A 27,505-nucleotide genomic window follows, 5' to 3' on the forward strand; every position below is an offset into this window, starting at 1 on the left:
AAGCAGCTGAGGGACTAGCAGCTGCTAGGAGGTACCCAAAGGGATATACTGGTCCCAGGCCCCCAAGGAGACCAGGTGTCTTGAATGGGACTAGCTTTCAGAAACACAGGATAGATACAGAGTTGCCCATTGGAGGGGACCTTGGTATGTAGAGGGAAGTTCTCATATCTGTACTGTTCACCTTCCCTGGGGAAGGGACTGTAGGGTAGGGGGTGGGACATGAGCATTGTCCAGGCACTTCCAGCAGGTTCTGAGATCTTTCCCTTACTACCCCAGTGCCTGGTAGGGAGACAAGGTAGGGCCAAGCCCTTGGTTCAGTCTATATTGGTGATCCCATTCCTGCTCTTTGACTAGTTCTGGACATAAGCTTGGTCCTGCCCTGGGTCCTACCCCACTGTTTTCTGACAACCAGAAGATAGCAGGGTGGGAGGATGAGGGTAACACTGCAGTCACCCACAGTCTGTGGCTTCTTGGAGGAGATAGGCAGGGTATTCGGGTGGGTGGTCCCTATAATCCCTGTGTCAAGCTTGGGACAAGGCCACAGGGCTGAGTGAACTCATACTAAGGCTCCTACTGTGATCCAGTTTACCTTCCAAATGAGAATGCTTTTTTTGTTGTTGTTGGGGGGTGGGGGGAGAGGAATAGGCTAGTTTCTGGGGTCTTGATCTGGATGACTGACAACCCTGAGCACAGGGACCTTCAGGGTAGTACTGAGTTTTTTAGGTATAGCCATAGGCCTGGCTAGTTCCCCACATCAACTTTACAAGGGCCACAGACCCACTACTGTAGCCCTTAGCTCTGTTCAGAGGCTATGCTAGGGACCTGAGAGGCCTGACTAACCTGATGACAGTTGCCAGGACTGGAACAAGCCCCTCGAGTGCCAGAGCCAAGGTAGGAAGGGAGACAGGGAAGTGGGTAGGCTTATGGGTAGAGATGGGGGGTCAGGGGAAGAGGCACTCTTCTCTAAAGCAGGCTTGGTGTGCCTAAGCTGGCAGTGTGCGGACAAGGGGCGCCCTCTAGTGCCATGCTGAGCCTGGCTACCTCTTAATCCTGGGCACTGAAGTGGCTTCAGGAAGACAAAGAACCGGAACAGGAGCTGGACACTACTGGCCAATTATCCTGAGGTACACACTGCTTTTTGGGGGGCAGGGGTGGGGAAGTATGAATGAATGTCAGGATGGTGGGATGAGGCCCCTCAAGACAGACTGGTGTCCTGGGTTTAGGGTGGGAAGTCTGGCCACTGAAGTGGTTGCAAGGATGGACATCTGGTCTCTGTCCTGCTCATATCACTCCCTGCCATCTGCCATGCCATCCCATGGTAATCATCCAGAGATGGGGCTTAGAAGGATGCCTCCACAGTTCCACTCTCCACATGTCCCTCAAGCCAGTTGGACCCTGTCCCTGGACTGAGAAGTGTGGTATGCAGAGAGCTCCATTCCAGGATCCTTTAGCCAGGGTCTCTGCACCCCCCAACCCATGTAGGTCACAGGACAATGTGGCTGTGAGATGGTTGAACATCAGAGCACCCCAAGGGTCCATATAATGGGGAAAGCCAAATCAGGTGTTGGGGCCGCCAACCTGGACAAATTATCACAGGGCAGACAAGTCATCAGTGGCACTTTATTCAATCATCTTACATCAAATTACCTAAAAAACACATCACCACACAGTGTGTTATCGTCATAAGGCCCTGGGTTAGCCTGGCACAGTACAGTGTCTGACATGAGGGACTCCCAAGCTCCACAGAGCAGGGCTGGTATCAAAGGACGAGGGGACATGGGTCTTCTCAGACAGCTCCCACAAGACAGGAGGCCTAGAGGCAGGCCTCCAAAGGTGAGCTGACACTTACTGAGAAGGCTTAGGGGTGGGGTAGGGCATTAGGTGCCTCTGAAATCAGTATGTCTGATACCCAGTGCTATAACCAGAGCTTAAGGTGCTTAAGGAGTTTCCATTTGACTTTTTGGCCATCAGATGGCTTGGAAGTATTACTTTGGGCTGTTACAGGAACTTAATGTTTTAGCAAAAGAACCATCTCCACAGAAGATGTTTACACATGGCCCGGCCTGGATGCCTTTTGGACCTCTGAAGGTTGGGAGAAGATACAGAACTTGTTCACTCAACCCTGCTGGGTTCAATGTCATGAGGATGCTGCAGAAGAGTTGCTGTTCAGAAACATATGGTGTCCTTCACATAAGATGTCTAGGTTATGATATAGTACAAAAAGTCCATGGATTCTACATGCCAGTTTCTGAATCTCTATGTGAGAAGCAGTGTGGAGGTGGAGAGTAGGGAATGTGAGACTCCTGCATTGGAAATACTAGCTTCATTTAACAGATGTGGGCACACCAGCTCCCTCAAATGCCTGCTAGAGCTGAGTGCTCAGGAACACAGCAGCTGTGAAACATGGGCAGCTGACATAAGACCTGCCTACACTAAGTAAGGTTCAAGCAGTACAACAAACAGAAGCGAGAGAGGATCCTAAAACTAAAGGTTCTCAAAATCCCAGACTCTCTAGCACATGTGGGTGCTAACCACCCTGCAACACCTGAAGGATAAGCCTACCTCCTACAGTGATGCTGTGACCCATGAGGGCAGAGTCTAGGACAGTGGAGGATACAGATGGGAGCTCCTGAGGTTAGCAGCAGCAAAGTTAAGAAGGCTGAGGACAATGCTGGACAACAGACTGCTCACAGAACAGCTACTGCTCCTTGGCAGGGACATATTTGGTAACCACAAGGTTGTTTACAAAATCTCACTTTGACAGCTGGCATCAGGCTACCAGGCCTAATAGATGTTGCCAGGTACCCACCAGGTGAGAGGGACAAGTGTCCTTTGAGACACTGCTATGCTGCAAACAGAAGCATAATGATGAATAATCTTTTTCCTGCTTCATTACACTTTTTCTTTATGGCCAAGAAAAGAATTTTAAGTAACTGAGAAGGTGCCATTTCCAAGAGCTGCTTCTCTGTTTCTAAGTTCCCAATTCTATGTCTTGAGTCTTCCAAAGGGCATTTGAAATGGGATCTTGCTACATAGTTTGGGCTGGCCTTGATCTTCCTGACTCCACCTCACAAGGACAGGATAATAGGTGGTAACCAGCCTTAGGAAGAGTGGGCCACAGCTGAGCGGGAAGGTGGTGAAGCCCCAGAACTCCTAGTCCCACCTGCCCCATGTGGTCCCCTCCATGTAAGAGAGGCTGCTGGCCACTCATTAAAGAGCTTTGGACAAAAGCCAGTGGAGGATCCACCCAGAGGGGTGCTAGCAAGCCCTCAGCATGTGAGTTTCACCATGCTAAAAGCCCCTGAGGATGTCACTGTCCTTATGACAACACTTCTCCACTTTCAGTGGCCAGAAACACGGCCACTAGCATTTGTTATAACAAAGAGATGGGGAACTTAACCTGCAACATGCTAAGGTAAAGCCTTATTATTATGGATCAGGATGTGGACAAAGCCTCATCCTGGCAACAGTCTGCAGTGTGATTTAAATTTTACAGGAAAAGCCACTGAGAGGCCAGTGGCTCAGGCTGCAGGCCAGTGAAGGTCCCGTACTGCATAGCATGGTGAACTGCCCAATACAAAAGGCTTTATTTCTAAGAGCTTCAATTAGTGTGCCTCGCCCACTACAATAGGCACTACTCATGAGTTAGGCAGATGGTCATGTGCAAAAATTTTGTACTGGTCAGTTAGAGAATTAGGTAGAGTTCAATGGTAAATTGAGAAAGCTCTGGTCAATACACACTGGGTTCCACATGTGACATAGATGCTGTTATCAGGGAGCTGCTATTTTTAGAGTGACCATGGACGTGTGCCTCAACAGACAACTTTTGAAAATGTGTGAGCAGACCAATCTATACACACTGATACAGGGATCCAAGTCCTCAGACTAACTGTAGTATTGTCTTCAAAGCCAAGGAAGGCTAATTTAGTGCTTATCTAATTCCTATCCCAAGGCTTCTAAGGACATATAGTTACAGCTGCTCAGTTCCTTGTGAGTACTGGTAGTTCACATGGTCCTCACTCTCCTCTTGGGGGACAGAGGCTTGGTCAGACCCTGAGACGGTGAGGACATGTGCAGGGAGGTGACTTCCTGCTCATATTGGCCAGAGTCACCTCTGGAACTAGAGGGCCAGTGTGATTCTACTGGAGACTGCACCCTTGGCCCATGTGGCTGGGGCCACTCTGCACCAAACCATGGCGTGAGTCCAGATGGAATTATTGAGGGCTCCAGGGCTCCAGCTTTATTGAATCTTCATGGAATGATAAATATTAAAAATTACTTGATTATGGAAGGTTCTGATTTATTTCTGATAAAATATTAGATTGGCCACTAAGAATCACCTCAAAGCAATCACTCTCACGTCATTCCCACTGTAGCTGTTGCGGCAGGATGAAGGCAAATGCACGAGGGGCCCCATGGGACTAAGAACTAGGCAGCCCTAATTCTTCACCTCTGCAGCCTCCTTCTCGGCCTTCTCCTTGGCCTTCTCCTTTTCTCCAACCTTTTCCTCCTTCTCCAGCATTGCCACAATCTCAGCCACCTGGCTGGTGGAAATTTGAACGTCTTCTTTGTCCACCAAGTCGATCACCTACACACACAGAAGATGGTAGGGAGGAGACTAAGGTGGGGCTCCACCACAGTACTTACTTGCTTGCCCCTTAATAGCACAGGGGTACTTTTACTGCACTAGTCCTCAAGAGTTCCAGACCCTTAGGGGACATGGATAACACAGCACAGCTGTGGCATCTAGTCCCTGGTTCCAGCTAGTATGGTCCTGCCAAACTCCTGGGGAGCTAATGGCCTACTCTGAATGTGACATTCCTGGGATAGAGAGGGATAGCCATAGGGGCATGTCCCTTGTGCCATGTGGACTGAGGGGAGGGAGTGCAAAGTGTTCAGCATACCTGTCTTGATAGTGCCTTGCTTTTAAATGGAGCTAAAAGCAATCAGCCAGTATTTGCTGCTATAACTAGTAAATAACCAACTTGCCAGGTATAATGGAGCCATGAAGGCCATTTCTTCTCAGAAACCTAAGCAATTAAGAAAGGTCAAGGGGCCGGGCGTGGTGGCGCATGCCTTTAATCCCAGCACTCGGGAGGCAGAGGTAGGAGGATTGCCATAAGTTCCAGGCCACCCTGAGACTCCATAGTGAATTCCAGGTCAGCCTGGGCTAGAGTGAGACCCTACCTCGAAAAACCAAAAAAAAACCCAACCAAACAAAGAAAGGTCAAGGGGCTGGGAAGATGGCTAAGTGGTTAAGACCTAAGGACCCAGGTTTGATTCCCTAGTACCCATGTAAAGCCAGATGCACAAAGTGGCAAATAAGTAAAGTAAAAAAAAAAAAAAAAAGTAGTGTAGGCCTAGAGCTTGGCTGCCAATGCCCACTCCACTCCCATCAATGCAAGAAGTATTAGACCCACAGTCACCAAGCAAGTGGCTTGCTCCAAGCGATATTACTCACTGCTTCTGTGAAAGTTGTCACATGTCAGGGTGAGAGTTGAGATTAAGCCATAACATGTGGGTCTCAAGGGTAGGATGTAGGGTCCTATGGTACATGCAGAAATAGTCTAGGAAGATATGAGAAGCTGATGTGAGCCTAAAGCAGGGACTTATTTTGTCCTCAACAGTGTTTATAACTAGTAATCAGTAATTTCTTTCTTTATTTTTTTAAGGAATGGTCTTGCTCTAGCTCAGGCTGACCTGGAATTCACTATGTAGTCTCTAGGTGGCCTCGAACTCATGGCAATTCTCCTACCTCTGCCTTCCAAGTGCTGGGATTAAAGGCATGTGCCACCATGCCTGGCTCATCTTTTTTAAAAAAATATATGTATTTTTTTTTAAATTTTATTTTGACAGTGACAGACACAGAGAGAAAGACAGATACAGGGAGAGAGAGAGAATGGGCGCACCAGGGCTTCCAGCCACTGCAAACGAACTCCAGACGCGTGCGCCCTCTTGTGCATCTGGCTAACGTGGGACCTGGGGAACCAAGCCTCGAACCGGGGTCCTTAGGCTTCACAGGCAAGCGCTTAACCACTAAGCCATCTCTCCAGCCCGAAAAAAAATATATGTATTTTTTAATTTATGAGATAGAGAGAGAAAGAACTGGTAGGCTAGGGCCTCCAGCCACTGCAATGGAACTCCAGATGCATGCACCATCTTGTACGCATGTGCAGCCTTGTGTGCATGCATCACCTTGTGCATCTGGCTTATGTAGGTTCTGGGGAGCCAAACCTGGGTCCTTAGGCTTCACAAGCAAGTACTTTAACCACTAAGCCATTTCTCTAGCCCTGTATCTAGTAACATTATATCCAGTATGATTTCAAATGAGAGCAAAGGGCAAGGTACTTGTATACAGACCCAACTTCCCAATTCAAGCTCAAAGCTCTATATAAGCAGCCCTACCCAATCCCAGGGGCCACAGCATAGAAAGGCAGCCAGGCTACTTTGCCTGGCTCAGTCCCCACTGAGACCCACCTTGACAAGGTCATCGATGTTGATCTTGCCATCCTTATTTTCATCCAGGGCTGATGCCAAGCTGACTAGTTTGTTTTCCGGAATGTGCTTGATTTGCTTCATGGCGTTGATGAGCTCACTGATGCTGACGACGTTCTCCCTGGCAAGCACACCTTGATGTGACATTTGTCAGGCATCCTGCCTTGGACCCACTGCTCCAACTCTAAGCCTTGGCTCTGGTGCCATGTGTGAACTGGGAATGTCAGCATGACTCCCACAGTGAGACCCACAGCCCGGTTCCTCTAGCTTGTATGGACACTGATGTCAAACGCCCTGGTTGAGAGAGTCCTGTGTCTTTTTGGCGGCCAAAAATCAATTCAAGAGGGAGCTACTCTCACTAGTGGTGACAAGGGTCTTCAGGTTTGGGACCTAGAGCAGGAGCAACACAGCTGAGCCATCTGCCCTTGTTGTGGGGGTATGTGGTCTGGACTCAGAAGTCCGCTCATGCTAGGCCACGGGAGCAAGGGGAATGGCTGCTGTCACATGATGGTGGCTCTGGGGGGTAGCTCCTGCTGCAGGAATCCAGGATGCACTAGGGCTGAGAAGGCAGACCACCTGTGCTGGTATCAAGAGTACAAGGTTCAGGAAGAGGAATGAGTCAGGAGATAGCCTAACAAAAAAAGGAACCAGGATCTAAGTGGGAGAAAACTGAGGATGAAGGATGGGTAGGGAGACACAGGCACAAAAACAGGGAGGACCTACACCTAAGCCACCAAAGTAAAACAGTTTAAAGATGTGGACTAAGGTATGAAAGAGAGAAAACCATGAGCAAAGATGCCCCTGGGACTCTAGCTACCTGGACCCCAACTGGGGCTGTCAGCCAGAGGCCACAAATTCCAGTGAAAAATAGCAAGCTACAGGATTGGCCATGCAAGCAGAGGGTCTTGGGAAGCTCTCATTCACTGCTAACTCACCCTGTGGGTGAGCCCTCAGCTGGGCCCAACTTGCCATCCTGCTGACCCGTCTCCAGCTGTGCAATTATGCCATCAATCTGCCCAATCATCTGTTGAACGCGCTTTGTCAGCCTCTTGCTGGCTTTGGATTCTTCCACATATTTCTCATCACCTGTCTTTGAAAGCTCCTTCTTGATCTCCTGCAAGTCCTAATGAAAAAAGTTTACCTTAAAAAGGGGGCAGGCAGTAAGCTAGAAAGGAGATATAAAGGGAATAGAAAGGGGGGAGGGTACTTATTAGGATGGTATTGTACATATGTAAGTAGGAGAACAGATTAATGGAAGTGAAAAGGCCTAAGTGAGGTCAGGGGAAGAGATTCAAAGGTGGAGGGAGGGCTACTCAAAATCTAAGACAATATATGTAAGTCATATGGAAACCTACTTTTTTGGACAATGAACACTCAGAAGCCATAGGTTGTTACAGGGTCACTGAGAAATCCTGCTGGAGCTGAGCTGAAAACCTCCTAAATGTAGACCAGCTGGCAGAAAGCTGGAAAAAGCTATGCTGCATGCAGTTCAATGGGAGAGAAAGAAATCAACAGCGGACACTGCAAGCCTTAAATTTGGCCAGCCAGGCCAAATGAGCCAACAGGTGTAATGGTAGCATGTCTGTTATGGGGAAACCAACCACTCTAATTGGACTGGAGGCCCACTCCATGGGAGGGAATACATGCCTGATATTGAAAACCTACAACAGGGGTAGTCATGAACCCTAGGGGTGTAAGGCCTGCTGCTGTCTGGCTAAATGTACATACTATGCTCACCAAGCTGCCCAGTAAGCACTTCTCTTAATGTTCATACCCATATATTAATGCTACTCTCACTTTTAGTTAGAGAAGCTTCTCTTTTCAGATGGCAGGGGCTTTGGGATGACTCAGAAGGTACCATGATGCTGAGAAAAAGTGACAGAGGAGTGCTGAGCAGTGAAATATCTCTATCACACCTTCTAAGGCTCAGGGTCCATTGCAGAAGAGGTAGCAGAAAGAATGTTAAGAGCCAAAGGAAGGGTAGGACTCCTTATAATGTGTTCCTCTAGACACAAAATGGCCTGGATATCCATGAACTCACAGTGCCTGACACTACCTACACAAGGCCATCATAATAGGAAGAAAAGATCATGACATCAAAATAAAAGAGAGACTGATTAAGAGGGGGAGGGTAATATGGTACAGGGTGAAGTTTCAAAGGGAAAAGTGGGGGAGGGTGGAAATTACCATGGAATATGGTTTACAATTATGGAAACTGTCAAAAAAAAGGGTGGATGAGCCGGGCGTGGTGGCACACGCCTTTAATCCCAGCACTCGGGAGGCAGAGGTAGGAAGATTGCCATGAGTTCGAGGCCACCCTGAGACTCCACAGTGAAGTTCAGGTCAGCCTGGGCTAGAGTGAGACCCTACCTCAAAAACAAAAACAAAAACAAAAAAGGGGGGGGGATGGCAGAGGCCTTGGGAGATGGCTCAGCCATTAAAGGCACTTGCTTAAAAAGCCTGTTGGTCTGGATTCAATTCCCCAGTACCAACATAAAGCCAGATGCACAAAGTGGTACATGCATCTGGAGTTCATATGCAGTGGCCAGAGGCTCTAGCACACTATAATGTCTTTGTCTCTCTCTCTCTCTCTCAAATAAGTATTTTTCAAAAAGTACAGGAGGAAATCTTACATTAACTTTAACTTGAAAAAGTGACTAAATCATAAGCCAGGCATGGTGGCACACACCTTTAATCCTAGCACTTGGGAGCCTGAGGTAAGAGGATCACTGTGAGTTCAAGGCCAGCCTGGGAATAGAGAATGAGTTTCACGTCAGCCTGGGCTACAGAGAAACACTGAGAGTTTGAGGCCATCCCGAGATTGCATAGGAAATTCCAGGTCAGCCTGGGCTAGAGAGAGACCCTACCTTGAAAAAATAAAAAACAAAAAACCCAACCACCCAACGAACCAAACAAAACACCCAAAAAGAAAAAGTAAGTAAATCATTACTTTGGACTGGGATGTGGTACAATGCTTTTTGGTATGCATGAGACCCTAGGTTTGATCCCAAGGACTCCCAAACAAACGAAATATTAATTTTAGCTTCAGAAAGTTACAAGATCTTATTTCTATCATACAAATTTGTTAATATAGCAAAGGAAATAGAATCTATTCTTTTTAAAAAGTATTTTGTTTATTTTTATTTATTTGAGAGCAACAGACAAAGAGAGAAAGAGGCAGAGAGAGAAAAAGAGAGAGAGAATGGGTGCGCCAGAGCCTCCAGCCACTTCAATCAAACTCCAGATGCATGCATGCACCACCTTGTGCACCTGGCTAACATGGGTCCTGGGAATTGAGCCTCAAACCGGGGTCCTTAGGCTTCACAGGCAAGCGCTTAACTGCTAAGTCATCTCTCCAGCCCAGTCTTTTTTTATTTTTTATTTATTTATTTATTTTTCCAGCTTGCTTTTTTTATTTTTTATTTTATTGACAACTTCCATGATTGTAAACAATATCCCATGGTAATTCCCTTACTCCTCCCACTTTCCCCTTTGACACTTCACTCTCCATCATATCCCCTCCCCCTCTTAATCAGTCTCTCTTTTATTTTGATGTCATGATCTTTTCCTCCTATTATGATGGTTTTATGTAGGTACTGCCAGGCACTGTGAGGTCATGGATATCCAGGCCATTTTGTGTAGAATCTATTTTTAGCCTCAACTTCCTTCATATTTGTAAATGAATAAGCAAATGAAGGAAGAATCAAGGAATCTTTAAGTACCTTTCTTCTCACATTTTTTTCCCCTGGAGCAAACATCAGTGGAACAAGGCCAGGCAGGGAGCAGAGGCAAATGAGGTACTGCCTCTTCCTTGATAAACATGGTTTCTAGCAGAAAAACCACAAAGCTAGAGATGCTACCAAAAGGAAGATCTCAGAACCTATCACCTTTCCTAACAGAGTGATGAAAATAGTAATTTTATATTAAATTAGAAAATAAGTTGGTGGGCCGGGTGTGGTGACACACGCCTTTAATCCCAGCATTTGGGAGGCAGAGGTAGGAGGATTGCTGTGAGTTCGAGGCCACCCTGGCCTAGAGACCCTGTCTCGAAAAACCAAATAATAATAATAATAATAATAATAATAATAATATCTAGAGCAATGACTTAGCAGTTTAGGCACTTGCTTGCAAAGCCTAAAGGTCTAGGTTTGGTTCCCAGTTCTTACATGAAGCCAGATACACAGAGTGGTGCATGCATCTGGGGTCTGTTTGCAGTGGCAGGAAGCCCTGTGCCCCCTTCTGCTTGGAAATAAATATTAAAAAAAAAAAAAAAATCTAGTCAGGTATGGTGGCACATGCCTTTAATGCCAGCCATGAGGTGGTTGAGATAGGAGGATTGCCTTGAGTTTGAGTCTAGCCTGGGTCTACAGAATGAGTTCTAGGTTAGTCTGGACTAGAGTAAGATCCTACCTTAAAACTGCCCCCCCCCAAAAAAAACAAAACTAAAAATATTTAGAGGGACTAGAGTATGCTTAGTGGTACAGCATTACAGCATTTGTTTAGCATGCATAAAGCCCTGGGATCAATCCTCAGCACTTCCAAAAAAAGATAAACATGAAAGGAAAAAGAAAAAAAGAAGGGGGAAAAAAAAAAGATAGAATTATACAATAAGAAAGCTGGGTGTGGTAGTGTATGCCTTTAATCCCAGCACTAAAGAGGCAAAAGTGGGAGGATGGCTGAGAGTTCAAGGCCACCCTGAGACTATACAGTGAGTTCCAGGTCAGCCTGGGCTAGAGTGAGACCCTACCTTGAAAGACCAAAAAAAAAAAAAAAAAAAAGTTAAGAAGTCTCTTATAAAATTATATCATTGACACCTGGGTTCACATATCTATTACTGTCCACTTGGCATCAACAACAGTGCCATGTACCAACAAAAGGAGCCAATCAGAATCAATGGAAAAAGCCATGTGTGGTAGTGCATTCCTTTAATCCCTGCAGTTAGAAGGCCAAGGTAGGAGGATCACTTAGTTGGAGGCCACCCTAAGACTCCATAGTGAATTCCAGGTCTGCCTGTGCTAGAGTGAGACTCTAGCTTGAAAAACAAAATAATAACAACAAAATCCCTGGGAAAGATTCATTTTCTTTTGCTGTGGCAGAGATCTCACCCAGGAGCTTATATATTCTAGGCAAATGCTTCCAGCTTTTAGTCAAAATTCACTTTCTATTTGATTTTCCTCCAAAGGCCCTCTGGCCAGCTTTTTCTTTTCTTTTTAAAAATTATTTATTTATTTATTTGAGAGTGACAGACAGGGAGAAAAGACAGATAGAGGGAGAGAGAGAGAATGGGCGCTCCAGGGCTTCCAGCCTCTGCAAACGAACTCCAGACGCATGCGCCCCCTTGTGCATCTGGCTAACATGGGAACTGGGGAACAGAGCCTCGAACCGGGGTCCTTAGGCTTCACAGGCAAGCGCTTAACTGCTAAGCCATCTCTCCAGCCCCTGGCCAGCTTTTTCTATGTTATGGGAGAAGTACTCAGTGCTCTAGGGGCAGATAAAGCTTTTACTCTACTCTTCATAATCTCAGCCTCAGCAGCAAGCCAAACCTCAGACCCACACCAAGCCCCAAGAAGGGACCCCTTCAGTGTTCTATGCCCCAGAGCTCTGGGTTCCTGTGACATATGCCCACCCACCTCACTGTAGTCCTGGACATCTTCCTTCAGCAACTCCAGCTCCTCCTTCTCCTTGGTCAGGGACTTCTTCTGTTCCTTTAGCTTGGAGCAGGCATCACTGAGGATATCAATTTCCTCCTTGGTTATTTCCTCTTCCTAGGAAGAAATGAATAAGCAGACAAACCTAAGTGAAAGGAGCAATGGGCTCTGTTCCCTAAAAGTTGACAACTTTTCTGTTTCCACCACATGGGTAAACACTTGAGGACAAGCCTTAACTGAGACAGAGCTCGTTTGCACTATGCTGGCTACAGGCACTACCACTCCTACTCTCCCTGATGTGCCGTTCCCAGCTGCACGTGTCTGCATACTTGTCTGGACAGTTGTGAAACCCACAACCACAGCCAAAGCAACCAACACATCAGCTATCCTCAAATGTTCTCTCACTTTTCAGGATTCTGCCCCTGAGCAACTACTAGCCTGTCTCCTGCCCAACAGGGGGGTGAGCATCTTCTAGAACTTTATAAAAGAGGAATTGCCAGCTAAACCTTTTTTGTCCAACTCAATTGCTTGTTTTGAGATTCCCTCAGTATGATATGCTCCTAGTGTTGGACAGTGACATCAAAATATGTATGTGCTTCTTTCCTAATGACAGACATGGACCTGCTTCCAGTGGCTACAAAGAAGGCTGCTGTGGAGCTGGAGAGATGGCAGCAGTTAAAGGCGCTTGCTTACAGGGCCTGACAGTCTAGATGTCATTTCTCTAGTATCCACAGAAAGCCAGATGTACAAAGTGGCACATGCGTCTGGAGTTTGTTTGCAGCAAGAGACCCTTCTCTCTCCTTACAAATAAATAATTTTTTTTTTAAAGATAGAAGGGCCAGGCATGTGGTGTATGTCTTTAATCCCAGCACTTGGGAATGCAGAGGTAGGAGAGTCACTGTGAGTTCAATGCCACCTTGATAGTACATAGTGAATTCCAGGTCAGCCTGGGCTAGAGTGAAACACTACCCTGAAAATCAAAAAACGAAAGAAAAAATAAGGCCACTGTGAGTGAGTATGCACAGCCTTTTGGTGAGGAAATACCCAGGAGTCCAGGAGTGGATTAACTGGTCACAGGGCTGGTGTGAATTTGATGTTTTAGGAATCTATTGCATCCTCAATGATCCAGTTTCCCCACATTCTCACTAACACTTAGTTGGGATGAGCCAACTTTTGGGGGGGGGGTACTAAGAATTGGACCTATAAGACTGGGCATGGTGGCACATGCCTTTAATCCCAGCACTCGGGAGGTAGAGGTAGGAGGATCACCATGAGTTCAAGGCCACCCTGAGACTCCATAGTGAATTCCAGGTCAGCCTGGGCTAGAGCGAGACCCTACCTCGAAAAACCAAAAAAAAAAAAAAAAAAAAAAAAAAAAAGAATTGAACCTATAACTTCATGCATTGAGTCACATTCCCAGTATTCCCAATCCTATTTTATTTTACTTTTCTTTTTTTGTAAAGAACAAGCTAAAAATGGCTTTCTTTTTATTTTTATTTATTTGAGAGAGAGGTGAAGGACAGGAAAAGAATAGGTGCTCAAGGCCTCTAGTCACTGAAAACAAACTCCAGACATATGTGCCACGTTGTGCATCTGGCTCCACGTGGGTACTGGGGAATCAAACTTGAGTCTTTTTTTTTTTTAAATATTTTATTTATTTATTTGAGAGCGACAGAGACAGAGAGAAAGACAGATAGAGGGAGAGAGAGAGAGAATGGGCGTGCCAGGGCTTCCAGCCTCTGCAAACGAACTCCAGACGCGTGTGCCCCCTTGTGCATCTGGCTAACGTGGGACCTGGGGAACCGAGCCTCGAACCGAGGTCCTTAGGCTTCATAGGCGAGCGCTTAACCGCTAAGCCATCTCTCCAGCCCTCAAACTTGAGTCTTTTGATTAATGCAGACAAGTGCCTTAACAGTTAAGCCATCTCTCCAGCCCCTATTTTGCTTTTTATTTTATCTTTACTGATTTAATTTTTGTTGCATGTGTTTGATGTGCTTCTATGTATAGGATGTGTGTTTGTGGAGGCCAGAGATATCTTCCTCAATAGCTCTCCACTTTTCTTGTTCTCAGTCTCTCTGTCTCTAACAAACAAATAAATATAAAATGTTTATAATTATCATTTGGTTTTTCGAAGTAGGGTTTCATTCTAGCCTAGGCTGACCTGGAATTCACTATGTAATCTCAGGGTGGTCTTGCAATCAAGGTAATCCTCCTACCTCTGCCTCCCAAGTGTTGGGATTAAGTGCGTGTGTCATCATGCCCACCTTATTATTTTTAAAAAATATTTATTTATTTCCTGGGCATGGTGGCACACGCCTTTAATCTCAGCACTCGGGAGGCAGAGATAGGAGGATCGCCGTGAGACAAGGCCACCCTGAGACTCCATAGTACATTCCAGGTCAGCCTGGGCTAGAGTGAGACCCTACATTAACCCCCCCAAATATATTTATTTATTTATTTGATGGGAGGGGGTGTAGATAGATAGGGAGAAAAATGGGCATGCCAGGGCCTCCAGCCATTGCAAACAAACTCTAGACTCATGTACCACCATGTGCATCTGACTTATGTGGGTTCTGGGGTATCGAACCTGGGTCCTTAGGCTTCATAGGCAAGTGCTTTATCCACTAAGCTAGCTCTCTAGTCCTCAGACCCCTTTTTGTTTTAAATATTTATTAAGTTCGTGTTTGTGTGTGTGCATATGTGTATTTGCTTATGTGAGTGTAGGTGTGCATATGCCACAGTGCATGTATAGAAGTCAGAGGGTCAACTTTCAGGTCTGTTCTCACTGGCCTAACTCATTTGGGCCAGGGTTATAATTTCTTTCTTTCTTTTCTTCTTCATTTTTTAAAATTAATTAATTATTATTTTTATTTTTGGTTTTTCAAGGTAGGGTCTCACTCTAGCCCAGGCTGATCTGAAATTCACTGCAATTCTCCTGCTTATGCCTCCAGAGTACTGGGTTTAAAGTTCAATTTTTTTTATATATGCCTGATTGTTCCAGCACTATTTTTTAAAAATTTTTTTGTTTTGTTTTATCTTTATTTATTTATTTGAGAGTGAGAGCAAGAGAGAGGGAGAGAGAGAGAGAATGGGCACACCAGGGCCTCCAGGCACTGAAAACAAACTCCAGATGCATGTGCCCCCTTGTGCATCTGGCTAATGTGGGTCCTGGGGAATCGAGCCTTGAACCAGGGTTCTTAGGCTTCACAGGCGAGCGCTTAACTGCTAAGCCATCTCTCCAGCTCCATTTTTTTTTTTTGAGGTAGGGTCTCACCTTTAGCCTAAGGCTGACCTGGAATTCACTATGTAATCTCAGGGTGGCCTCAAGCTCTTGGCAATCCTCCTGTTTGTGCCTCCCGAGTACTGGGATTAAAAGCATGCACCACTATACCCAGCTCTAGCACCATTTAAAAAATTTCCATGGAACATTTTTGAAATATCTGCCAACCCCATCTGTCCCACATGCTTACTTCTCACCCCCTTTTTCCATGTGGATGAAATATTGCTCTGCTTTCTGGCAGTATCACACTGGTTTGGTCATACTGGGATGGGACTCAGGCCTTCAGACAGGCTATACTACTATACTACTATTATATGTTCTATACTACTGAGTGACACACACCCTCAGCCTTCATCATAAGTAGATTAAGGATAGCTTGAAATAATCTTAGAATTCAGCAACAAAATCCTCACTTCTGTTACTTATTTATTTTTTGGTCAATTTCAACAAAAACCTTCTAGGGTTCTGGTGGTCTGGAGGAACATGTAAATAGATTTGAAGAGGACTAAAACCCTCAGAACTGCTGCTTCTCAATACAAGAACACAGCACACACCTCTGCATACACTGTCTAATTTACCTCACGCCATTATGTTCAGTGCATTGCTATTCTATACATCTTTCAGATTTACACCTAAGCAATTCATTCTGGAGATGCTACTGTAAATGACATCCTACAAGTCATCTCTACTTGATCACATCAATTGTAAATGAATTTTCCTTCCTCCTCTCTATCTCTGTGGGGAGATGCTAGCACAGTGCTCCCTACTAGTGCTCAGCATCTGCACACCAGGTCCATCAGGAGCTTGGGATGCCACATGCCACCTGTCTCGTTCAATCTGTTTATTACTGTCTAGAGACTCTTTGTTACCTGGACAGATCCCACATGGCTCCAATCCTTTTCATAGGATGGTTACAGTTGATTGCTCAATAGTGTGTAGAGAATTTTTGGATCTATGTTCATAAGAGCTATGGTCTAGTTTTCCTATGGGTGTTCAGTTTATATCAGGTGACTCTTCCTGGTACTAACTGGCAAACATTCCCTTCACTTTCCTGCTGAGAATTCCTCAGTATTAGGACTGTTTGCTGCTTCTGTCTGGAGCTGTCTGGGCCTAGGGATTTCCTTGTAGAAAAGATTTCAGCCACAGACTTGTGCTCTCACTGGTGTTCCTCAAGGCACTCTGGTGTCACCTTCTGGGTGAACTGATGTGGAGCTTCTTGGGCAATTCGTCAGCTCACCATCCCGGGAGGCCTTGTATCCTGAGACATTAGGGGATCCCACTACAGAACTGCTTGGCTGCTGATCTCACCAGCAATGATCCCCACTGGAAACCGCAGATTACACTGCATAATGGGGCTAAGGTGCTGTTTTTTTAACCTTTCAAAGGTCTGTGCTTCTGAGACAGCTCTAGCGACACTTTGCAACAGTTATCTTAAGAGTTCTTGGGGCTAAAGGGATGGCTTAGTGGTTAAGGTGTTTGCCTGCAAAGCCAAAGGACGAGGTTCGATTCCCCAGGACCCATGTAAGCTAGATGCATAACACGGCACATGCGTCTGGAGTTTGTAGTGGCTGGAGGCCCTGGAGTGCCCATTCTTTCTCTTCCTCTCTCTCCTTTTTGGTTTTTCGAGGTAGGGTCTCACTCTAGCCCAGGCTGACCTGGAATTCACTATGGAGTCTCAGGGTGGCCTTGAACTCATAGCGATTCTCCTACCTCTGCTTCCAAGTGCTGAGATTAAGGCATGTGTCATACGCGCAGCACCTCTCTCTCTCTTTCTTTCTCCCTCTTTCTCTGTCAAATAAATAAATTTTTAAAAAAGAAAAAAAAATGAGTTCTTAACCTCCAGTAGGGCATGGTGGCATATGCCTTTAACCCTAGCACTAGGGAGGCAGAGGTAGGAGGATTGCCATAAATTCAAGGCCACCCTGAGACTACACAGTGGACAGCCTGGGCTACAGTGAGACTCTACCTTGAAAAAAACAAGACAACAACAACAACAACAAAAAAGTGTTCTTAACTTCCTTCAGTACTTTGTTGGAAACAAGATTCAACTACTTTCATGAAGTCAGCCCATGTCCTAACCTATTTATCAACAGGTTACTCCTTCTACTGAGCTGCAGTGTGGGTCCTTCTAGAACCTTGCTTTGTGGACTGGGCCAGGTCTTCCTCTCTCTGCTTAGACCTGCTCAGCCTGCACCCTAGTCTGACACCTGGCAGTCTGGGTCTCCTTTCTTACAGGAATGCATGGGTCCCACTTTGAATCCAGGCTTCTGGGTCCCTGCCTCAGATGTGATCCTTTTTCAGCCTTGATCATGCCAAATATCTCTGTTGGGGTTTCCTGGGCCATGCAGCAGCCTGCTTTCCTCAGGCCTTTGACCAACTCCCAAGGGAACCCACAGGCTCTGCTAGTCCTGCTCATTTCTCTCTCCCCTCTTCTCTGTACAACATCATCAAAGACTTTCTCACACCTTTTCTCACAGGACCATAGGCCTGAATCTGCCCTTTCCTACAGGCCTGGAGCACCCTCCCTCTCTGCTTCTTCAAGGTCCATATGATTAGGCTTTCCCTTCTGCTCTCTGTCATTGCTGCTATGAAAACCACTGCTCACTAGAAACACTGCTTAGGCCTCACCCTTCTCCCTCTGTACCCTGCCCTCACCAAGGGTGATGAATGTCATCTCTCTTCTGAGCCCTGAATGTGGACCTGACCATCATCTTCTTCCAGACTGTATGGCCTTGTGCACATCTTGTAGGACCCTAAGCTGAGACCTCCATGGACACACAGCTTCCACCCAGGTCTTTCTTCTACTCAGCCACCAAGTTGTCTCCATCAGCCTGGAGGAGTCCTCCTCTGTCTACCACACCTTGATCTCTGATTCTGTTTGTGGGGTCCCCTGGAAACTCAGGACAGAAGGCATCCCAGGATGGTGAGCTGACAGGAGGTTCCCAAGGACTTCCACACCTAGGTTGTCCAATAGGTGATACCAAAGTAGGCCTCTGCTTTGAGGGGCCAGTCATCATTTCTCCTCCCCAATGCCCAGTGGAAGGACAAAGACCTAGAAACCCACCTGTACCTTGGCAGTCTCTCCCCATCAGCATGGTCCTTAAGCTCCTCATACTGCTAATCCCTCCCTTATCCCTCCCATAGCCACAAAGTGCCCCCTTGAGAACACACATCACTATCTACACGATGGGTTGTAGTGTGGACTTAAATGAGTTGAATGGTGAGAGGAGAGGTCATTCTGGGTACCATGACCTCTCCTTAGGAGCTATGTGGCCCATAGCCCAGTCTTCCTCCTCCTATGCCTATGCTCACCTTCAAGCCCTCTAGCACAGGTGCCGTGTCCTTCAGGGCCTCTGAAGGTAGGATCACATCAGAGATCTCTGTCTGTAGCTCTACCACTGGCCTCCCAGAGGTGGCAGCTTCTGCTCCTTCTGGTAAGATGTCCTTCTGAAATGAAAACAGCACTGTGCTATCACCTGGCTGTGGCACCACACTTGGCACATGCCCATGACAGGTCACATTTGGAATAAACCTTCAGGTGACAGTGAAGATCTATAAATCACCACCCAGTAGCAGGTAAATACAGCCTAAGGCTCCTTGGCAAGTAGGTCAGAGTACCATGCCGTCTCTGGACTTTGCTCATAAACACACTCGAGAAGATGGATATCATGGTAAACCTCACTTGGTTGCTGAACCAGCCCCTCTGTGCCAATTAGTGGTCAGAGGGGGAGGGGAGAGATATCATTATCACATTCTTCCACTGCAATCTCCCTCAGTGGCCCCACAGCTACAGTCCCACAACCAGGCACTCTTGTCTTGCTGCTACTTTGAAGACAGCAAGCAGCAAGGACAGGACTGAAGGGCCATATGGAGGTCTCTAGGAAAGCTGGACTAGGACAGCCTTGCTTTCCATAGTGCTGGCCAGTGTAGGCAGCTTACCACAGCCTCAGCAGCCTTCTCCAGTTCCTTCTCTCGGTGCTCCTGCTGGATGGCAGCCTCCTCTTGCAGCGTGGCCTCCAGCTTTGCCTTGTTATCCACCTGCTCGCCCTCGAGTTCTGCAACTTTCACCTGGGCTTCTTTTGCCTTCAGAGGGGAAGGAGAGGAAAGGATATCTACCAGTAAGCCAGGGTCACAAAGACCAACCTACCCCTACTTGTACCCTGCTCTGTATCTCAAGGACATCACCACATGAGCCCCCCTCACATAAAGGGACAGAGCACAAACAACGGGAAACTTCCATCTAAATGCTGGGAAGAAACTAAAGGCTACTAAGGGTGACCTCCATCCACCCCCACGAGAGGACTGTTTGATATTCAAAGCAAAGACAAATGTGGGCACTACTAGCAAAACTCATGCAGTATTTTAGATCTGCTACCTTGGCCAACACCAGACAGGTCAGGACTGCTGAGTGCCTGAAATTATGCCACACAGTGGGACTCTGTAGGGGAAACAGTGAAGGGGTAACAGTCCAGACAAGGCTGGGGCTGGTAAAAAGGACAAGTAAAGGGCTCCTGTAGCTATGAAGGTTAAGGGTCCTGTTCCTTACCCACAAAGTGAATGAGTTAGAAGGGTCTTCTGATAGTACATACCACAATCTCTGGGAGGGTCTGAAGTGTGGACTTGAGTTGGTCAGCCGGTGAGAGGGTGTCTGGGAGGTACATGGCACGTGATAGTATAAGCAGAGATGTGGGGATCTCCTGATGCAGGTGCAGGTCCAGCCACTGGAACCAAAGCACACTTACTGGACATGCTGTCCGTGTACCACCCACAGCCCCAGCTTCCTCTGCTGCAAGGTGCCCAGGGCTGTCTACCCTAGAACTTCCTTTTGCTGCTCTGGCTTAGTTGAGGATCATGGGGTTTGGAGGCAACAAGTAAACAGGACTTGGGTAGACAGCTGATTAAGTCACTATAATAAATTCTCCCAAGATACTATTTTAGGAAGATGGTTCAGTGGTTTAGGGCACTTGCTTGCAAAACCTGATGGCATGGGTTTCATTCCTCAGTGCCCACATAAAGCCAGATACACAAAGTGGTACATGCACATCTGGAGTTCATTTACAGTGGAAAGAGACCCTGACACACCTATTTTCTCTCTCCTTGTAATTTTTGTTGTTGTTTATTTTTATTTATTTATTTGATAGCAACAGACAGAGAGAGAAAGAGGCAGAGAGAGAGAGAGAGAGAGAGAATGGGCGTGCCAGCGCCTCCAGCCACTGCAAATGAACCCTACCCCCTTGTGCATCTGGCTAATGTGGGTCCTGGGGAATCGATCCTTGAACCAGGATCCTTAGGCTACACAGGCAAGCGCTTAACTGCTAAGCCATTTCCCCAGCCCCTCCTTGTAATTTTTTTTTTCCCTTGGTTTTTCAAGGTAGGGTTTCACTCTAGTCTAGGCTAACCTGGAATTTACTCTGTATTCTCAGGGTGGCCTTGAACTCACAGTGATGTTCCTACCTCTGCCTCTCGAGTGCTGGGATTAAAGGCATGTGCCACCATGCCCGGCTTGTATACAGTTTTTTAAAAGATATTTTTATTTATTTGCAAGGGGAGAGAGAGAAAGAAAATGAATGAATATGGGTGCACCAGGGACTCTAGCTGCTGCAAATGAATTCCAGATACTTGTGCCGCTTTATGTGGGTATTGGGAAAGCAAATCCAGGTCATTGGGCTTTGCAGAAAAAAGCCTCAACTGTTAAGCTCTCTCTCTAGCCCCAAAGTACATACTTAAGAAAAAACAAAGGAAAATAGGGCTGGAGAGATGGCTTAGTGGTTAAGGCACTTGCCTGCAAAGCCTAAAAATGCATGTTCAAATCTCCAGGTCCCAAGTAGCCAGATGCACAGTAATGCAAATATGCAATGTTGCACATACACCATAAGGGAATACATGCATCTGGAGTTTGTTCACAGAGGCTGAAAGACCCTGGCATGCCCCTATTCTCTTTCTGTCTTTCTCAAAAATAAAATAACAATAAAAAAAAAAAAGCCGGGGGTGGTGGCACACACCTTTAATCCCAGTACTCAGGAGGCAGAGGTAGGAGGATCACTGTGAATTTGAGGCCACTGTAAGACTACATAGTGAATTCCAGGTTAGCCTGGGCTAGACAGTGAGACCCTAGCTCGAAAAAGCAAACAAACAAACAAACAAAAAAACAGGCCAGCATGGTGGTGGCACACATCTTTAATCTCAGCACTTGACAGGCAGTTGTAGGAAGGTCACTGTGAGTTCAAGGCCACCCTGAGACTACATCGTGAACTCTAGGTTAGCCTGGGCTAGAGCAAGATCCTACCTCAAAAAAACAAAAATAAATAAAAACAAACTGATGGCCCAGTGTCTAAAGGCAGTTGCTTGTAAAGCCTGCCAGCCTCAGATTCAATTTCCTAGTCCACATGTAAAGCCAGATGCACAACAAAGCACATGCATCTGGGGTTCATTTGCAGGGGCAAGAGGCCCTGGCACACCCATACTTTCTGTTTGCAAATAAATAATAGCAATTAAACAAAACAAAACAAAATATAGTTAACCCAGGTGTAATGGCGCATGTTTGTAATCTCAATATTTGAGAGGCCTAGGCAGGAGAATCACATGTTCTAAGCCAATGTGGGCCAAATAACCACACACACACACACACAAAAGGTTTAAGTTCACTGTATTATTGTATACATATATCAAACATTACATGGTAATCCATTAACTTCATAACTTTTTGTTTTTAATTTAGGAGGGCTGGGAATGTAACTAAGTGACAGTCGAAATGTAGTATGCCCTAGATTCAACACTTAGTACTGTATTAAAAACAAAAACAAAAACAAAAACACAGGGGCTGGAGAGACAGCTTAGCGGTTAAGGCATTTGCCTGCAAAGCCAAGGGACCTTGGTTCGATTCCCCAGGACCCACGTTAGCCAGATGCACAAGGGGGTGCATGCATCTGGAGTTCATCTGCAGTGGCTGGAGGCCCTGGCATGCCCATTCTCTCCTCTCTTCTCCCCCTTTCTCTCTGTTAAATTTATAAAAAGGGCTGGAGAGATGGCTTAGCGTTAAGGTGATTGCCTTCAAAGCCTAAGGATCCAGGTTCGATACTCCAGGTCCCACGAAAGCCAGATACAGATATACAAGGTGGTGCATGGTTAGAGGCCCTGGTGCGCCCATTCTCTCTGTGTCTGTCTCAAATAAATAAAAATAAATATTAAAAAAAAAACAAACATGGGTAAGCCGAGTGTGGTGGCACACACTTTTGATCCCAGCACTCGGAGGCAGAAGTAGTGAGTTCAAGGCCACCCTGAGACTACAGAGTGAATTCCAGGTCAGCCTGAGCTAGAGTGAAATCCTACCCGGAAGGGGGTGGAGAAGGTGAACCAACCAACCAAACAAACAAAAAACGTGGGTAGCTGGGTATGGTGGCTCACACCATTAATCCTAGCACTCAAGAGGCTGAGGAAGGAGGGTAGTTGTAAGTTCAAAACCAGCCTGGCTACAGAGTGAGTTCCAGGTCAGCCCAGGCTAGTGAGACTCTGTTTCAAGATAGATAGATGATGACAGATTCAGGGGCTGTGTAAGTAAGTGACCCTGTAAGTAAGTGGATCAGAGGTTAAAGGTACTGGCTGGCAGGTTTTGCCTGCCACCCCCATAAAGTCCAATGGGCATTAGTTTGTATTGGCAAGAGACCCTGGTGCACACTGCAGGCACACTCATGGGTACACACAACACATAAATTAATTCATTAAAAAAAAGCTGGGCGTGGTGGAGTATACATTTAATCCCTGCACTTGGGAAGCTGAGGTAGAAGGATTGTTGAGAGTTTGAGGCCAGCCTGAAGCTACAGAATTTCAGGTAAGCCTGGGCTCGAGTGATACCCTATCTAGAAAACAAACAACAACAGAACATAGGTAAGGCAAAGGAGGCACTGCTGGAACATTCCATACTTGAAACAAGCCTACATGAACCAGCTGCTATATCAGATGTAGTGACACCAAGACAACCTTCAAGTGGATAGAAAAGACATGTATTTTAGACACAAACTGAGCACAGGGGAAAAGACAAAAATGTAACCATAGCCCCAAATTCCCCAATGCACACAGCCTTTGAGGCTATGTGGAGAGCACATGTAGGCATCTACTCAGCAGCTAGGTGTAGAACTCTATTGGTGAAAGGATGGGGATTGCACCAGTACAGCTAGTGTGAGCAGAATAGAAGTGGGGCAGCCTCACCACTAACGGTTATATTGAGAACACATGGGATGTCGGCCCTTAGAAGTCAAAGGACAAGAAGGGACTAATGAGAAATGTCATTGTGTCAGGCAGAAAGTGGATGCTCTTGCATCCTCATCCACATGTGGAGTGTGTAGAAAAGTGGCAGTTAGACAACTCCAAGGTCACTGCAGCATACAGCCAAGTTAGGAGAGAGATCAGGCTCACACTCCATACCCATTAAGCTTTCTAACATAAAAGACAATGGCTGTGAATGTCACCTACTGCCCATACCTGCAAGGGGACTGCTGCCAAAGGGCTCGAGGTGAGACGGTATTGTGGACAGAGGTATTTACTCAAGCCCAGGCTGAGAGGTCAGTCAGGTTGCGATACTCAAACCTTCCTTGGGTACAGGGAAGTGACACTGTCAAAGTGAGACCATGGCCCAGAAATACTCAAAGACAACAACCTATGTCCTTACTCGCTAACAGGTGATCAAGAGAAGAACAAGCTGTAACAGTCAAAGCAACAATCAAAAGGCATGAAGGCAAGAACACTCACATTGTATGTGAGGAGGTGACAGGACCAAGGGAGGATGCACAGGGAGTGGAGAAAGCTTAAGGCATAGACTGAGAAGGGAAAGCAGAACCTGTTTCAAAGACCTGTACTGTGCCAGGGTTTGCAAGATATGACTCAGAAATAGCAACAGTTTGGTCCCTGAAACATCTCTGAATTGAATGCAGTTACTGGGTACAATAGTCAGAACTGTGTCATGAGAAAGATGGAAGGAAAAACTCCAGTCACAAAATGTTTTCAGGCAAAAAACAAGTGTCAATCTGAGGACAGTGAAGTATATCAATTGAGTGACGTTAGCCAAGGGACCACATGGCACAGAATATCAGGTGTAATACAGGCCTGTAATCCCAGCCCTCAGGACTCTGAGGCAGAAAGACCACAAGTTCTAACCTAAGCTGCACAGTGAAATCCTGTTGACAAAAGAATTTTGTGAGGAGATAACGTCAGCCTCAACTGAGGATACTGTTTCTGAGTGACCAGACCAAATGCAAGGCACAGAATAGAATGTTGTTATTTGACTATTATTGAGTGAATCTTATTTCCAAATAATGTATAGTTCATATAGTTACTAAGAATGGGAATTAAAATGTCACATTAGAGACTTCTGGTTAAGATGGCAGTGTAGGAACCATGCCAAAGCAGCCTAAAGGAGAAAAAGCCAAAACAAACAAACAAAAAAACACTCTTCTACTAAAATGTGAGGTGTATAAGAAATTACTAACAGCAGAGAGAAGTAGGAGAGATCCAGAGCCCACAGAAGTGGCTCAAGCAGTAGCGGCACCAGGTCCATGTGGACACAGCCTGAGCCTCAGGAAAAGCCATGTGAGGAGACTCTCTACTCACACGGGAGCTCCTCGCAAACTAAAGAAACATGAAAGGTGGCTGGCAGGGAAAAATGGAGGAGTAGATCATGAGGAAGAAGATTGCAAGTACCAGCGGGGAAAACATCAGCAACCACCCATAGCCTCCCCTCCCACACCACCAGCATATGCCAGCAAGCATCAGAGATCTGGTGAAGGGAGTTCACCTACACAGCATCTGACAGGCAAGCAGAGCAGTGGTCCAGTGACCCAGCAAGCCTACATGAACCCACAATGCAACAAAGAGGAACCCAAGCAGGAGAGCCCAGCATAACTGAGACCAAAATCATCCAAAAAGTAACTGGATTATACCAGCAAAGGGTCTCACATGGTCGGTGACAAGCTGACTTGGAACCCTCAACAGACCAGAAACCTTAGCCTCCTAGTTTACACGATTAAGGGTGTGGGGCAACATATATCCTAAGGGACTGTGACTTTGTTTGAGGATCTGGTAGTCATAATACCTACTTTTTCATGAATACTCTGTGCTGTTTTCATTGAATGTGTACATGGTTTAGTTTAATTTTAGAATTGGTCTGTATTTTGTTCCACTCAGCCTTCTTGAATACTCTCATAGCAGGCAAACCCAATATCTAGGGTCACTTTTGTGGTTACTCTGAGAGTCTTAAAAGCCACACCTAGCACCTTAAGCTTCTACCTTGAAGATATATAACATTAGATTGATACATCTAATAATACGACAGCTAATTAGAAAATCCAAGATGCAAAAATAGGTACATTATAACGCAAGAAACACAAAAAATCAAGACAATATAAACCCACCAAAAAGTACTAAGGCATCAGAAATGACCTCCAGTGTGACTGATTTAGAGGAAATATCTGAGAAAGATTTCAAAAGAATGATTATAAATATGTTCAAAGAAATCAGGGAGGAAACTTAAGGAATGAAAGAGAAAAATCAAAGGAATCAAAGAAGACACAAAACCAATTTAATGAAATGAGGAGGTCAATACAAGACATAAATAAGGAAATAGAAATAATACAGAAAACCCAGTCAGAATTACTAGCAATGAAGAACAAAGTCAATGAAATAAAAAACTCTGTAGAAAATCTCACCAGTAGAATGAATGAAGGAGAGGACAGAATATCTAACCTAGAAGGCCACGTGGCAGATCTAATAGAGCCCAACAAAGAGAAAGACAAACTAATAGGCAAGTATGAATGGGAATTTCAAGATATTTGGGACACTATGAAAAGATCAAACATATGAATTCAGGGTACAGTAGAAGGAGAAGAATTTTACTCCAAAGGCATAGTAGGCATTTTCAACAAAATCATAGAAGAAAACTTCCCCCAAATTGGGAAAGAGGTGCCAATGCAGATACAGGAAGCCTTTAGGACACCAACAAGACAAAACCTGGAAAGAACCTTCCTTGCCATATTATAATTAAACTACCAAACATATAAACCAAAGAAAATATACTGAAAGCAGTTAGACAGAAAAATCAAGTCACATACAAAGGCAAGCCCATCAGGATCACAGCAGATTACTCAACACAAACTTTAAAAGCCAGAGGGCCTGGAATGATGTATTCCAAGTTCTGAAAGATAACAACTGTAAACCAAGGTTACTTTATCCTGCAAAGCTATCCATTCAGATAGATAGAGAAATAAGGACATTCCACAACAAAAGCAGACAAAAGGAATATTTGAAGACAATATCAGCTCTACAGAAAATACTTGAAAGGATCCTCCATGCTGAAGAGAAAGAAAAGAACACATATAAGGAACATGGAAAAACAAACCATACTCAAACACTAGAGTTAATACAAGAAAGCAAAGGTAAAACTGGAAGAACTACAAAACAAGAAAAATGGCAAAAATAAATACAGACCATTCAATAATAACTTTTAATATCAAAGGCAACAATGCTCCAACCAAAAGACATAGGTTTGCAGACTGGGTTAAACAACAGTATCCCTCAATTTGTTGCCTACAAGAAACTCATCTTTCTACAAAGGATGGACAATATCTTAGGGTAAAAGGTTGGGAAATGGGTCTAGACAACAAGCAGGTGTTGCTATCCTAATACCTGGCAAGACAGACTTCAGTCCAACATTAGTTAGGAAAGACAGTCACTATAAATTGATTAAAGGCACACTCCAACAGGAGGACATTACAATCCTAAACATTTATGCACCGAATATGGGGCTCTCAACTTCATCAAACAAATGCTATTAGAACTAAGGTCACAGATAACACCAAACACAGTGGTAGTGGGTGACTTCAACACCCCACTCTCATCAATTGACAGGTCATCCTGACAAAAAAGAAACAGATGCATCTGGATAGAAAAATGGACCTAATACATCTACAGGACATTTCATCCAAATGCTGCAGAATATACATTCTTTTCAGTAACACATGAAACATTCTCTAAAATAGACCATATATTAGGACACAAAGCAAATCTTAACAAATACAGGAAAACTGAAAAAATT

General features: G+C 45.4%; 1 protein-coding gene across 3 annotated transcripts in view; it reads right to left on the reverse strand.

The window, feature by feature from the left end:
• Positions 1–1,606: 1,606 nt before the first annotated feature.
• Positions 1,607–27,505, reverse strand: part of Letm1 (leucine zipper and EF-hand containing transmembrane protein 1) — an 86,632-nt gene continuing 60,733 nt past the window's right edge. For all 3 annotated transcript variants that reach the window (XM_045161488.1, XM_045161487.1, XM_004656029.2), the window contains 7 exons: positions 20,013–20,144; positions 19,363–19,506; positions 18,736–18,870; positions 12,126–12,260; positions 7,431–7,618; positions 6,478–6,616; positions 1,607–4,588 (listed from right to left, as the gene is read on the reverse strand). In XM_045161488.1, coding sequence (XP_045017423.1) covers positions 4,439–4,588; positions 6,478–6,616; positions 7,431–7,618; positions 12,126–12,260; positions 18,736–18,870; positions 19,363–19,506; positions 20,013–20,144 — 1,023 coding nt within the window. In that variant the 3' untranslated portion in view covers positions 1,607–4,438. The remainder of the gene's footprint in view (positions 4,589–6,477; positions 6,617–7,430; positions 7,619–12,125; positions 12,261–18,735; positions 18,871–19,362; positions 19,507–20,012; positions 20,145–27,505) is intronic.

The sequence above is a fragment of the Jaculus jaculus genome, chromosome 11 (genome assembly GCF_020740685.1).
Source record: "Jaculus jaculus isolate mJacJac1 chromosome 11, mJacJac1.mat.Y.cur, whole genome shotgun sequence".
NCBI lineage: Eukaryota > Metazoa > Chordata > Mammalia > Rodentia > Dipodidae > Jaculus > Jaculus jaculus.